The 13,630-nt window shown below is 40.9% G+C and overlaps 1 protein-coding gene across 1 annotated transcript in view; it reads left to right on the top strand.

Moving 5' to 3' along the window:
* DARS1 (aspartyl-tRNA synthetase 1) overlaps positions 1 to 13,292 on the top strand; it is a 52,119-nt gene extending 38,827 nt beyond the window's left edge. Inside the window, exons 8-16 of the mRNA XM_081007690.1 lie at positions 1,780 to 1,891; positions 3,307 to 3,441; positions 4,756 to 4,903; positions 7,003 to 7,149; positions 8,766 to 8,808; positions 9,139 to 9,219; positions 9,685 to 9,796; positions 10,749 to 10,820; positions 12,732 to 13,292. Coding sequence (XP_080863816.1) covers positions 1,780 to 1,891; positions 3,307 to 3,441; positions 4,756 to 4,903; positions 7,003 to 7,149; positions 8,766 to 8,808; positions 9,139 to 9,219; positions 9,685 to 9,796; positions 10,749 to 10,820; positions 12,732 to 12,823 — 942 coding nt within the window. The 3' untranslated portion in view covers positions 12,824 to 13,292. The remainder of the gene's footprint in view (positions 1 to 1,779; positions 1,892 to 3,306; positions 3,442 to 4,755; positions 4,904 to 7,002; positions 7,150 to 8,765; positions 8,809 to 9,138; positions 9,220 to 9,684; positions 9,797 to 10,748; positions 10,821 to 12,731) is intronic.
* Positions 13,293 to 13,630: the final 338 nt, after the last annotated feature.

Below are 13,630 nucleotides of genomic sequence, written 5' to 3'. Positions count from 1 at the left end.
GTAGATCTGGCAGCACTTAGTAGTAGTAATAATAATAATTTCACTATACCCTGCCCATCTGGCTGGGTTTCCCCATATACTATACTGTACTGTACTAATCATATACTGTACTAGCCTAGTTAACAAAATAGCTCATTAGATTGTATAATACATTCAGGCTGTTGTAATGAACCCAAAAGCCAAACTCTGTATTCAGTCCATTGCTCTTATTATTTAGCAAGACAGCAAATTATCAAGTGCACTCCAACGAACATGTTGTGCAAGCATTTGTATATATTTTTAAATGTAGGCTAAATATATTATGGGGGTGGTTGTGGTGAGACTAAGCCGCTGGTGGTTGCTTAGTTTTCACTCTCTTCTGCGAGTCTTTTTGTTTTGTTTGTGCAGAACACAGTCGTGTGTGCGTCACATTAAGCACATCTCATGCTGTGCTTCCTTGCAGCTATGCCTCCTGTACTTTGCATAGCTTTGTTAGAGATGAGCCTGTATGTTTGTTAGAGATGAGCCTCTGCACTTCAAGCCAGACTTTATTTCCACCAGTCAGCTGAAAACAAAGTCAGGTTGCACTGAACCCTCTACTTTAGGAACGCAGTGTGACTGTGGTTAAGATCTCACGTGGCTAAAAACAAAACAGAGCGGGGTGGGAAACCAAACCAGCAAGATGGTACCAGCCACTTTCTCGTGCTGTTTTAATTAACTAGAATCTGTAACTTTCCAGTGAAGAAATGAAAGCAAGCTTTGGTTTAAAAAATGCAGTCCGTTGTGTTTAAAACAAAAACGAAAAAGCAACTTTATTTGAAAACAAAAAAAACCCGGACAGATGTATCACATTTGTATTTGTTTCTGCACATCTGTGGCTTGGCGTCATGTCATGTGAAAAACCACACATCTCAACCTAACTGAAAAGGTAGGCATCTTGAAAAGTTGCAGTAAACAGAACAGTGACGCACATCCTTATTTAGGAGGCACGGATGGTGGGGGGAGGGGAGGATAAAAAATGCCATTACTGTATAGACACATGCAGCTGTATGTTGCCAACGCAGTTGTGGGTTTGCTTTGAACTATTCTTTATTTTTTCTTCACAATAAACCTCAGGGTTCTTGATCTGCATAGCATGCTGGTATGTTAACTGTTTTGCAAGCAAGCAATCTGTGATCTCTGAGGAGTATCAAGCTTGTCTCTGTTTTGGAAGAAGAACTATTGTATTGGAGGGGAGAAATGGCAGAGGGTTCCCCCCCCACACACCCATCACTGCATTAGATTTTACCTTCAACTCTGTATTGAGCTGACTTTTCTTTGCTGTGTGTGGGTGACGGGAGTGGGTGACTTTGTATAGCCTCTCTCAATATATTTTATCAATTTGGTTTTTTCATCTAGTTTACATTAAGCATTATTTTTACTTCTATATATTCATTATGGATGAGTGCAACGACTACTGTGGAGCGGATTCAGCTATTGGTAGCAGAATGCTATAATGTTGTTCTGTAGAAAACAGTTGTACCTTTGTAACTTTTCTCTAAACGCCTTACCTATATATCTATATATGATGAATAAAAGCTAATCAACCCCTTTGTCTCAACTGTTGGTACAGATTTTTAGCAGTTTCTCTTGCTCTTTTTGTGCAAACCTCTCAGAAAGTTTCCTCTGCAGGCCTTTGGGTAATAAAAATTTCTCTTGAGAGAACTGTTTAATGATATCCGTTGTCCTGATAAAATTCAAACAGTGTCCAACAGCTGAAATAAAGCTAGAAATCTTAGTGTAATATCTTCTCTTTAACAGACCTCCACTAGCCAAGCTGTCTTTCGCCTGCAGTCTGGCATTTGCCAGCTTTTTCGAGAAACACTCATTCACAAGGGGTTTGTGGAAATTCAGACTCCAAAGATTATTTCTGGTATGTACTGGTTATTTGTAATGGATTCAAATAAATTCGCAATTTTGGAGGCAGTACACTATTGTGCAGGTGGGGGGAGGGGGGAATATATCATTGAACCAGAAAGTATTACACATTAAAACCTTTTCTTTAAAAATAAATAAATGCTGCTATATCCTTTGGAAAAACAGAAGTTGGTGCACTCCCCAGTAATCTCAGGGTAGAGAAACAGGCTTATTCCTTAGCATTTTGTGTAGTTTTTCCATCTGTTTAACCAGTCTTGAAGCCCAGAAAAATGAGCTAGCCTGCAGAAAGGCTTCCTAGGCTGCTTGGGGCTGGCAGAAGAGAGACAGATCTATCTTTCCCACAGCAGCTAACTTTTGCTTTTATGTATTTGGTTCATATGGGGGGGGGGCTTCTCCTGTTCCTTTCTTGGTTTGTTTGCTGGACACAGGGTGGATATACTGCTTCATTTCTCCTTTGCCAGCCTGTTCACTCCTCTACACAGAGTTCCTTGTCACCGGTGGCTACTAGGCTACTGCTTAAATGCAAGGCTGCTTTAAACCAAAGGCTATATAACAAGCATAGAAAACAAACCATATTGTGTAGTGGCTGGCAACAGCCAATTCATATGCTCACTGGGACCTACAGACAAGCCACCCACCTGCCCCCTCTCACTGCCATTGGCTGTGTGAAGCCAAAATCCATAGTCTGGAAAGGAATGGAAATAGTAAAATATGGATTGCAACGCCACATTCTTACTTCAGTTCCTCCCTTTCCCTATAAAACCCCACCTGAATGCCTCATGCCACATTCCTCCTCTTCTGGAGCAGGCATTTTAGCTTGCCTTGGTTTTAAGTCCACTCTAGCGCCATAGAAAGGGAAAGAAGGTGAGAATTGGGGTTGGAAGGTTGCAGAAGGCTTGGGCCTGTCAACCCTAACAACACGGACCTAGGTGATACCAAATGTGTCAGGCATTATTACTATGGCCAGCCCTTTTTTTAGATAGTGTGTTGCAGTTGCTTCAGGTGCTGGGGCGGTGGCAGCAGTCCCTACAGCCATTCCTCCTGAACTCTGAGGCCATTCACCTTTGCTGGACATTAGAGCTGTGTATACCCTCCCTAGAACGCTGCTGTTGGGTCTGTCTGATGCTATCCTATTGACCGTGTCAAAGTAAGATTCATTTGCCAGGCAGCTTGTATATGTGGAGTGGTGGTAGTGTTGGAGGGGAAGTGCCTTCTTGTATTTTACCTCAGTCAGCAAAATGGCGCTGGCTGGTGTCTTCTGACCCTGGGAGAAAGTGTTTAAACACTCCATTTTCATCTCTGAAAGTGTACTTGCTGAATTGTCAGTTGCATGCAATAATTGAAGGAATCAAGAAAAATACACCACTTAAGTTTGCTCCTGCTTTATAGATAAATGCATTTATTTTTCAGCTGCCAGCGAAGGTGGTGCCAATGTGTTTACAGTTTCTTACTTCAAAAGCAGTGCCTACCTTGCACAGTCCCCACAGCTTTATAAGCAAATGTGTATCTGTGCTGACTTTGACAAGGTTTTCTGCATTGGGCCAGGTGAGGAAAGCTCTTTTGTTTTTTCCCCTTTCTTACTAATGCAACAGTCATGTCTCTGGAGCCAGCGTGCACTAAATGTTCAGGTTATGCACGTACTGAGCATTGCGAGGCCTTTTCCTTTCTAATCTGCAAACCAAACAAAAGTTTCATGCAAAGGCTGCTAATCCATATGGCAGTTTGACAGGGTTTGCAGGCGGAACAAATGTAATATTTTCAGCTGATGCAAGAACAGTGAACAGAGCAATGGTGTTCTCTAGTGGTTGTTGGAAGTATACAGCTGTTTCCTGGCAGAGAAAAAGATGACTGCAACTGTAATGGTTAATCTCTTGATGAACTTAATAGAAGCCTACAAGCTTGGCAGCGCTAGAGGTTTTATTAATATGGGCTTGCTGAAAATCAGTACATCCTAAATTAGATGGTGCAAAATATTTTCATGTTCTGGTTTTCCACATCATAGATAGCATGTGCTTATCTTCCCTCTCCCCTTCCCTGAGCTATAAATTACAGGGGAGTACTGTACTCATTTTTGTATTGTAGAGCAATCCGTGCACCTCATATCCCCAAACATATTCTTGAATATAAGAACCAAGTTCTGCACACCAACGCTGCACTACTTTAGCTCCTGCCCCCTCCTATTTTTGATGGAAAGAAATTGCACAAAGTATTGGTTGACACAGAGACCCTGGATCATAGGTACCATAATATAAAATGTGGGTGGAGATAGAGATAAGAGCTACTTTTCCATGGCAGGAGAAACACCACCCTGTGTGATATATGAACTGGGGAAATATTCTGAGATAATACAAAAATATTTGTAAGTCTCACTGACTTCATTGTTGGCTTAAATTGTTTCTTGATGGTGTTCAAAGAATCTACATGCACACTGGTGTGTGTTACTGTTCTAAATCTTCACTAGTTTGGGAATAGCACAGACTATGCAGTTTTCAATGTAGAAGCTGCGCTCTCAAGTCGCAAAAAAAGCACCCTGTATTTGTAGGGGTTTTTTTGTGCTTTAGCCCCCAACTCAGAGTATGGACAGCTGTTGTTGAACTGTTATCTCCCAGGGGAGCCAGCAGCACCTCCTTGCCAGGATTCAGAGTCACTTGCAGAAATTTTACTACCACAGTGACCATTTTGGTGTTTAACAGGGGTCTCTCTGGCAGGAGATTAGAGTCCTGTTTCAGATAAGAGCTATTGTTCTGTCTATTTAAAATAGTAATTTGGTGCTAGAGTGTCTGTCTGAAGCTAGTCTCTACTGAGACCCATTTGTTCGGGATCTTAAAGTAATTTATAACGTTCTCCCCCTTTGTATAGTGTTTAGGGCAGAAGACTCTAATACTCATAGACACCTGACAGAGTTTGTTGGTCTGGATATTGAAATGGCCTTTAATTACCATTATCATGAGGTGGTGGACGAGATCGCAGACACCATGGTGCAGATATTCAAAGGACTCCAAGAAAGGTAAAAAGTAAATTACATGGCTATAGAAACCATAGAAAATGAGAGGCTATTTAATGTTGTCTGGAGTGCCAGTGCTAATGTGAGAAAGAGAGTTTGTATCATTTCTTACAGGCAAGAGTCATAAAAGTACCCTGTTGCCAGATGGATATGTACGGTAATCAGGATAACTTTTGACTATCTGTACACCAAATTTCAGCTTTTTCTATCTTGCAAGAAGTACAGTTTTTGATACTGAAGTCTGCTAGCAGGGCACAAGCATGATCTTGCATACGAGGAACCACGTGAGTAGAGAGAAATTTCTTTTTCTTTCTACTGATGGACCGTAAGTCAGTGAAATAATAGAATGGCAGCAGGTTAAAGACGAGCATAAAATCATTTCTTTGTTTCTCTAATGCAGTATGAACTGTTGGAATTCATTGCCTTGATGGCTTCTTAAAAGGATTAAATAGATTCATGAATAGGCCTTTCTTGGTTATAATAGCTAAGAAGGAGCCTCTGTGTTCATAGGTGTTATGCCGCTGAACAACATAGGTGACTCTCAATTCATTGCCCTGTTTGTGAGCTTTGTGGAGCATCAAACTAGTCAGTGTTGGATACAGAGTGCTGGGCTGTGTGGTCCTTTAGTCTGATACAGCTTGTGAATACTTGTTCTTGCCCTGCTGAACTGCCTTTCAGATTTTTTCTCATACCTACACATATAGTCCTTTTTGGCCCCTAATATTCTTTTTTTATAGACCAGGGGTGGGCAGAGAATACGCTTACAATTAAGGAACAAGTGCATCTTCGTCCAGGAATCTGTTTTCAGGGCCAAAACTGAGCACTCAGTTCTTTCACACACAAACCCATTCTAGACCAGGGGTGGGCAGAGAATAGATCTACTGGGAGATCTCTGGAAGATCTGAAGTACATTTGATACTTGATTCTGAGTTGTGTAACAATAGCAGCAACTTTTGTTTCCAAGCTAGGCTGCTGAAACAAAGATAATTGGGGCCGGGGGGTGGGTGGTTTTGCAGGAATGGGTTGGAGTGAAAGAACTGAGTGCTCAAGTTTTGGCCCTGAAAATAAATTCCTGGACGAAGATGCACGCATTCCTTAACTGTAAGCATCGAGCCCTCTTTCTAAACTACTATTTACACTTGGATTTTGCTGGTGGAGTTCAGGTTTCTAGGGGAAAGCCAAAAATATCCCTTTGGCATTAAATCCATTTGCCCCCTATTCTAGACTACAGAAAGGTAATGATATATATGCCATGGGAATGATGTACTTGGCCCATTTTAGGATTAGGTTGTAGGCCATGAACTGTTTCCTTTTGCTGTTTTCTTACGGTTGCTTGGGTGTTGAATATTTCACCTCCCGACAACAGCTTCCTGGGGTACGTCAAAGGGCAACCCATAGGTTTTGGGGATGGAATGGTAAGGCCATAAGGCTGCTCTCGGATGTAAGGGCTGCCACATAGCCATGTGCATTACAGTTAGTATTGTTGTTATAAAGGCTTAGCATAGTTTCCCACTTTGACCTCACACCTCATACAGGACAGTTTCATAACATTCTGGAGGGTACTTAGGCTTGTATTTTCAGAATTCTTATGCCCAGCTTGAAACTGTGGCCAGGAGCAGCAACAACTTTTTGCAGCTTTTTGTGGAAAATAGCAATTTGAATACAGTAGCACATTTACTGGTAACCCCTACAGTTGGCTACCGTAATGCCCTCAAGACAGGATGTGGCTGCCTGGAAATGGCAACTGGTTCAGAATACAGCAGCCAAATTGATTTTCCACTATAACCTGTTTATATGAGATTCATGGTTGCAGGTTGTTTCCAGGCTAAATTCAAGTGCCAATGCTTGCCTTTAGGACCCTTCATAGTTTAGGCCCAGGATACCTGAGGGTCTTGCATGTGCTCCTTCTTACTCCCTGAGATCTGATGATGAAAATCTCCTCACATTTCAACCAATCTTTTTTGTTGGTGAAGGAAGTCAGAAAAACGTAGATCATAAATGTTGCATGGTGTCAGAGTGAGCTCTTGTGGCGAAGAAGGATAGTGCCTGTTCTCTTCTGTGTTTTTGCTTTTGTGGAAAATGGCATTCTTTTTTACATGAAGGTTTCAAACGGAGATCCAGACTGTGAGCAAACAATTTCCATGTGAACCATTCAAGTTCTTGGAGCCAACGTTGAGACTGGAGTACCGAGAAGCTCTGGCCATGCTTCGGGAAGCTGGAGTAGAGATGGGGGATGAAGATGATCTCAGGTACATTCATGTTGGTGGGAAAGATTAGTGCCATATCTATTGGTATTGCAGATGTAACCATTTTGGGACTACATTTGGATTACATGTCGCTGTGAAAACAGTTCATACATTTGCTGGAATGCCAACACAAGCCTGTCACACTTTTCCAGCTATAGGAATTGCCACCATTATGCACTCAGGTACAAACAGAGAGACGCCCCATTAAAATAAATCTCCTTGTTAAGAATGTGATGTGTGAAGAGCACCTTTAACGTTCGTTCCTCACCATTCCAGGTAGTATAAAACATCTGTTCCAGAATCCAAGCTCTTAAGTGGAGGGAACAAACCTGGTGGTGCAGTATAGCCGGGAGCTGTCTATAAACAGGTCAACCCAAATCTGTGTGGCCCTGAAGTCTCTCTCTTGTCCCTTAATTCATCCTAGACCACCCAGAGTAGTGTAACAGCTTCTTCTTTCTGTAAACAGTGGTCTGTTTTAAAACAAAGAAACAAACTGAAAATCCTTGGTCCTGGGATTACAATAGTTCATTCTGGAACATAAAATTACTTTAATGGAAAAAAGTTGATGTGATTATTTACCAAAACAAATATTTGACCTGTCCAGTTAATCAACAGATGATGGAAAGCCTTCTGATTAAATTTGTCTTCTGCACAAAATAAGGAAGTCTGGCTTCCATGTTTGTGAACTATGTTCATTATAGAGGCTTGAACATCCTAAGAGTTTGGTTGTATGTATGGTTATTCAGAAATGCATCCATTGGAGTCAGTGGGTCTTATACCCATTTAAGCATCCCTAGGAAATATTACTTGGACTTAACATAGTTTCTGTATAATGAAGACACACAATTCTGTAAAGCAGTGACAGCTTACTTTCTGTCAGCTTCTCCAGATGGTTATGTGTCTCTTTATAGGCTCACAATATCTCAGGAGTAAACAAATGTCCCGACCACCATACTGCAAAAGAAAAACGTGTAGCGTTGGCCCTTTTGCTATAAGTATTATAGTAGTTTCATTTTTTAAAAAAATCTCTGTGGCGCTTTGAATTGCCTGAAACTAGCAACCAGTGATCCTAGGTGGAGTGTGCCTAAAGATGCCAGTTGTGTACTGAAGAATGGAAAGCATACAAGGAAGGCACTCCCACTGCAGGAAACAAAGTGTACTATACCAGTGCCAAACTTGGTTCTCACAGACACATTTAGCAAAACAGTTAATTGTGTAGGCACTACTTTGAATGCAATATATGGAAGTGGAGTATACAAATAGTGACTGCATAGCCACCTCTGCATAACATACTGCAGAGTCTGGTCTGGTCCCTGTTAGTCATGTGGCCAAGCAGAGACCAGCAGGGAATAAAGCCCACTGCAGGCTTGGGTGGTAAGCAATAAAACCAGCCACTCCTGATCCAACATTTGGAGCTTGTCTGGCTCCTATGACCAATAATACAGTATCACATTCATCCAGGGATGGCCTAAAACAATTGAATGGCATGAGTGGATCTACACACGTATTTTCTCATTTGTGGGATTTGTACAGCTTTTCAAAGATCAGTGCATAAAGACTCAGAAACACGAACTATAAAAAAGCTGCTTTAACCTGAACCTTAAAATCTTTGCTTTCAGTACACCAAGTGAAAAGCTCTTGGGTCGACTGGTGAAGGAAAAGGTAAACCTTTTAAAAATTACTTTGAGTCGTTAATATAGCAGTAAAGTGTATTTTTGGAATAAGTTTGAACAGGTATACTTGACAGGAAAACGTTAACATTTGTAGCAGGTCATTCCTATAGAATTTTATAGTGTTTTTAATATGTTGTCTTAGAACCTGCGTGATACTATCAAATTTAAATTCCTTAAACTTGTTGGAATTAACTGATTAGCAAAATCATGGGTTGTGAAAACCCTCAGATTTTTAATTATGTATTATTTAGTTGTTTTTTAAAACCCCTTTCCTTGAAAAAAAATTATGTTAATTTTATTTATACCTGGTCTTTTGTAGTATGACACAGACTTCTATATTCTTGACAAATATCCTCTGGCTGTTAGACCTTTCTACACAATGCCAGATCCAGCAAATCCTGTAAGTAAATTGTTGCATGCTTATCAGGGTTTTGATTGCTGTGAAATATGATGGAACATTGCAGGCCACTTTAAGGTGTCAATAGGGGACTGGCCTGGCATGGAGTTTGTGCCACAATTATACCATATTCATGTAGTAACTTTAATGTCAGGTGTTGAGTAGGTGTGGGTCTCATAATCTGAACTGATCATTGTCCTTTGCACAGGTTCCTTCAGGAACTAAAACCAATGCTAGCAGCAGGTGTTTTTTTGTTTGTTTTTCTTACTACAAGTCCCATGATCTCCAATGGAAAAAGATGCTGCTATTGTACTGACAGTTTCAGCAGTTTTGAAATCAGTGGACACAAGGGAAGGAGAGGCCTGCCTTCTCCGTTGGAAGTGGGATGGGCATAATCTGCGCTTAACAACGGCCAAATTTTGCATACCGCTTACCTGCTAGTTACTAAAATGCAATCTTTTTTTAAAGAAAACATCCAACTCCTATGATATGTTCATGAGGGGAGAAGAAATTTTGTCTGGGGCTCAGCGAGTTCATGATCCTCAGCTGCTGACTGAGAGAGCTTTGCATCATGGCATTGGTAATATTTCAGATATATATATAATCCTGTGTTTCACTTTCAAATCAATGCATGCAACAAGGATATGAAGAGGAGAGATTAGAGCAGGAAATGGAAGCCTTATTCTTTGTATAGAAATATAATGGTTAGATCCAAATTTAAGTTACTTCCCATTGAAATTAAGCGGTATCTAACTTACTCTGTTGATTTTGATGGGCCCTTAGTGTAGGATCTTAGTCTGAATACAGCCAGGTGTCTTAGCAACATATAACAAATGTGTCCAACAGATTTTCAGCCACAAACAACTTTTCTAAGGGTACCTGTTCCAGGGAACTTCCCCCAGGTCACGAGTTTCTATTCTGTACAATATTTGTCAGTCTCGCTACAATTATATTTCAGTTCCATCCATCCAAAAGCTCAGGGGACCATCAAATATGTTGAATTGTCAGGTGGACTTAAATGCAGGGGATGCACAAAAGTGGATTTGGATACCTGCAGGTGTTTCAGGGTAATCATTTTATCATTTGGTAAACGTGCAGTTGTTAGTTGCTGAAGGGAAATCAAAGAATATTGTCCCCAGGTAGGATGTCATTTACAGAAAGGACAGGTGGGCCTGGGGGCTGGTGGACCTGGTGCCTTTCCCTGTACTATATTAAAGCCGAAAGCAATATCTTGCTGTTCTGTGGATTTACTTTTTTGGGTGGGGGTGTAACCCCTTAAACAGAGCTGCTGCTCATATCTTCTGTTCAATTTTTAAACAGCAACAACAAGATCAACACAGCTTTGGCTACTAAGCACACTGGATTTGTGCAAAACAATAATAGTCTGTTGGGGGTTTTTTTTGGGGGGGGGGAGCTGTCCAGAAACTGAACTACTTTGGATTAATGTGTATTCTTTCTATTTATGCTGCATGCTTTTGCTGTGCTGCTAACGAGAATTGGACGTGAAGCAAAATAATCTATTTCTTTTACAGATTTAGAGAAAATTAAGTCTTACATTGATTCCTTCCGTTTTGGTGCACCTCCCCACGCTGGTGGTGGCATAGGTAACGTAGCTTATTTTATTTTCATTGTATTCTGGCCCTGGATTATCATCATATGGAAGGACAGTTTTACAACAAAGATGATCATAGCATTTGAGCTTAATTTGGAAAGCTAACCTGGATTTACCGGGGATGTGTATGTTTGAGAAACATCCTAAGCTTCTTATCTCTGAGATTTATAAAACAATCCATGCTTTAAGCTTTGCTTTCCTTTTTACAAGACAACTATCAAAGGAAATGATCGGACAAGATTCAAAAGCCCACAATCAAAGGAGAAAATCCTACTGCTTGTTAGCAGTGGTATTTCCTTCCCAGCCCCCCTTCCCACTAGTGGGGCATTGAATGATGAAGAAAGAAAGCAGTTGTTTATTTGATGGAGATTTATCCGTACTGTTAATAGAGGTAATGATATAAAGTCTAGAATACTCAGTGCGTTTTGATGAAACTCATTTAATTCTCCCCCACCTCCACTGGTTGTATATGGACAAACTTGAACATTTTTTTTCCCAAGTACAAAGCTGGCTATTTACTTAACACTTTTTCATTTACAGGTTATGCAACTTGCTTTATATGGCAAAACTTTGCTGATTTTGCAGGCAGTAATTAGCACATGACAAACACGAAATAGTACAGTCATACTTCGGGTTACAGGCGATTTCAGGTTGCGCACCGCGCCAAACCCGGAAGTACCAGAACGGTTACTTCTGGGTTTCGGCACATGTGCAGAAGCGCTCAATCGCACTTTGCACTTGCGCAGAAGCGCCGAATCGCGACGTGCGCAGATGCGCAGGTCGTGAATGATGTGGGTTGCAAACATGCCTCCCACACGGATCATGTTTGCAAGCCGAGTGTCCACTGTACAGCCATGTTACGCTACTCAAATACAGCAAGCAATGGGATACTATTCCATTGCTAACCGTTCTGGTGTGGCTTCAGCTGAGAAGGAAAATTGTTCCGGGCTCTAGCCCCACCAGCCTCACAGACTTTCACATTTTGAAGGGAAATGCAGGTTTCCCAAACCCATCTTTCCCTCATATTGCTAATTGAGGGGACGACCAGGGAAGCATTTGCAGAATAAGAGAAGGTGGGATTAACCTACCTCACCTCTGCTTCCTATCCTCTTTTTATCTCAGCCAAGCTCTGAAACCAGGTTAAAGGCAAAAAAGCTAGGGGTAGATTTACGGAGAAGAATCCGTGAGCCTGGGAAAGGTTAATCAGTATATCCTGTAAGTGCCTCCTGCATTCTTTTCTTGGTAAAAACGGTGCTGGATCCCGTCTTTGCCAAACTAAAAAACCAAACAACTTCAGATATCAGGCTTTCAGACTGGTGGTACTTTTTGCATAAGGCTGCTTTAAATATTAATAGAAATAGAAATTACATATTTTGAAGAATTTGCAGCACTGATCCACACAGTGGATTTTGAGCTTAGCCTCCTACAATGCAATGGTTTGTGCTGCGGATCTAATGAGCATGTGGTAGTGTTTAAGGGATGAGAGCTCTCTCAGCAGAAGCTAATGGGGCAGCCTGCTGTGCATATGAGGCTTTGGGGTGTGGTGATGCCCTCCAACAAAATTCTTCTTAGCAAGTGTGGCAGCTCAAACTGTGTTTGCTTCTGTTTGTGATGAACTGCAAGCTTGGTGTTTCATCCAAACCCAACAAGCTGCCTTCCAGTCATGGGTTGGTTTGTTTCAATTAACCACGGATTAGGGTTTGGATGACCTGTTAAATTGCATTGAATTAAAAACTAAAGTGAAAACTTTCTATCCCCTCATGGCTGTACAGCAGAGGAGCACACTGAGTACAAAACCTGATGTGACTCATGAACCACTCTGTTGGTTCATGTATATCTGTATATCTGTATATGTTTACACCACTTGGTCTTCTAGCTGATGAGACTGGATTTAATTTTACAGGGTTGGAAAGAGTCACCATGCTGTTCCTTGGACTGAGCAATGTCAGGCAAACGTCCATGTTCCCTCGTGATCCTAAACGTCTAACGCCTTAAGAAGACCAGAGCGAGTTTGAAAGTTTGCTCCCTGCTCTGAACAATATAGCATAAATGCAGTATGCAACGGATGTACATCTAACCTACTAAAGTGCCACAATAGCAAATGTTCCACTAATTTATTACTAATAATGAAGCCAACCATTTTAACAGATCTGGGTCATGTTGCAGAAAACGTAATCTTTTTATGAAACATATTTGAAGTTAAGGGTACTGTTATCATCTTGTACTTTACAGCTTTCTATACACTTGAATTTTTAAAAAATTCATAGTTGTGTAATAAGGGGAGGACATTTGTTTTTTTTTTTTTTTAATGTGGCAGCAGAGTAGAATTTGATCAACAGTAGTAAGAGAAATTGACAAAATAGCGAGTTGGAAACGGATTATTTTGAGAATTAACATGGGAAATACTGAACTCTGATCTTACATACTTATAAATGCAGATTGCAATAAAACTCCCTAACTATTTTGTGTGTGTCTCTTTTTTTCTACATTGCAGAATTTGTATTCTTTTGTCAGTGTGCTGTCTTGCTTTTCAATACTAGAAGATAACTTTAAGCAGGGCATAATTATCTTGATTCCGGCTGAACAATGAACTATGCTAGGAGCCTTAATAACTGGCTTGCCTCTCCACCTCCGTATCTCACAGGACTATTGAGGATAAAAAGAGATGATCATGTATGTAAGCCTTAAGAGAATGTGCTTAAAACAGGTGCGATTAACCTCAGGGCCACAGCATGGCAGGGGCACTCTTGCTGAACTACAACTCCTATAATATTTGACCATTGGGCTTGGGGGCTGAAGCCG

Source organism: Podarcis pityusensis, assembly GCF_964106645.2.
Source record: "Podarcis pityusensis genome assembly, chromosome: 1".
NCBI lineage: Eukaryota > Metazoa > Chordata > Lepidosauria > Squamata > Lacertidae > Podarcis > Podarcis pityusensis.
The sequence above is the reverse complement of the archived record's forward strand: the minus strand, read 5'-3'. Positions and strand labels throughout refer to the sequence as shown.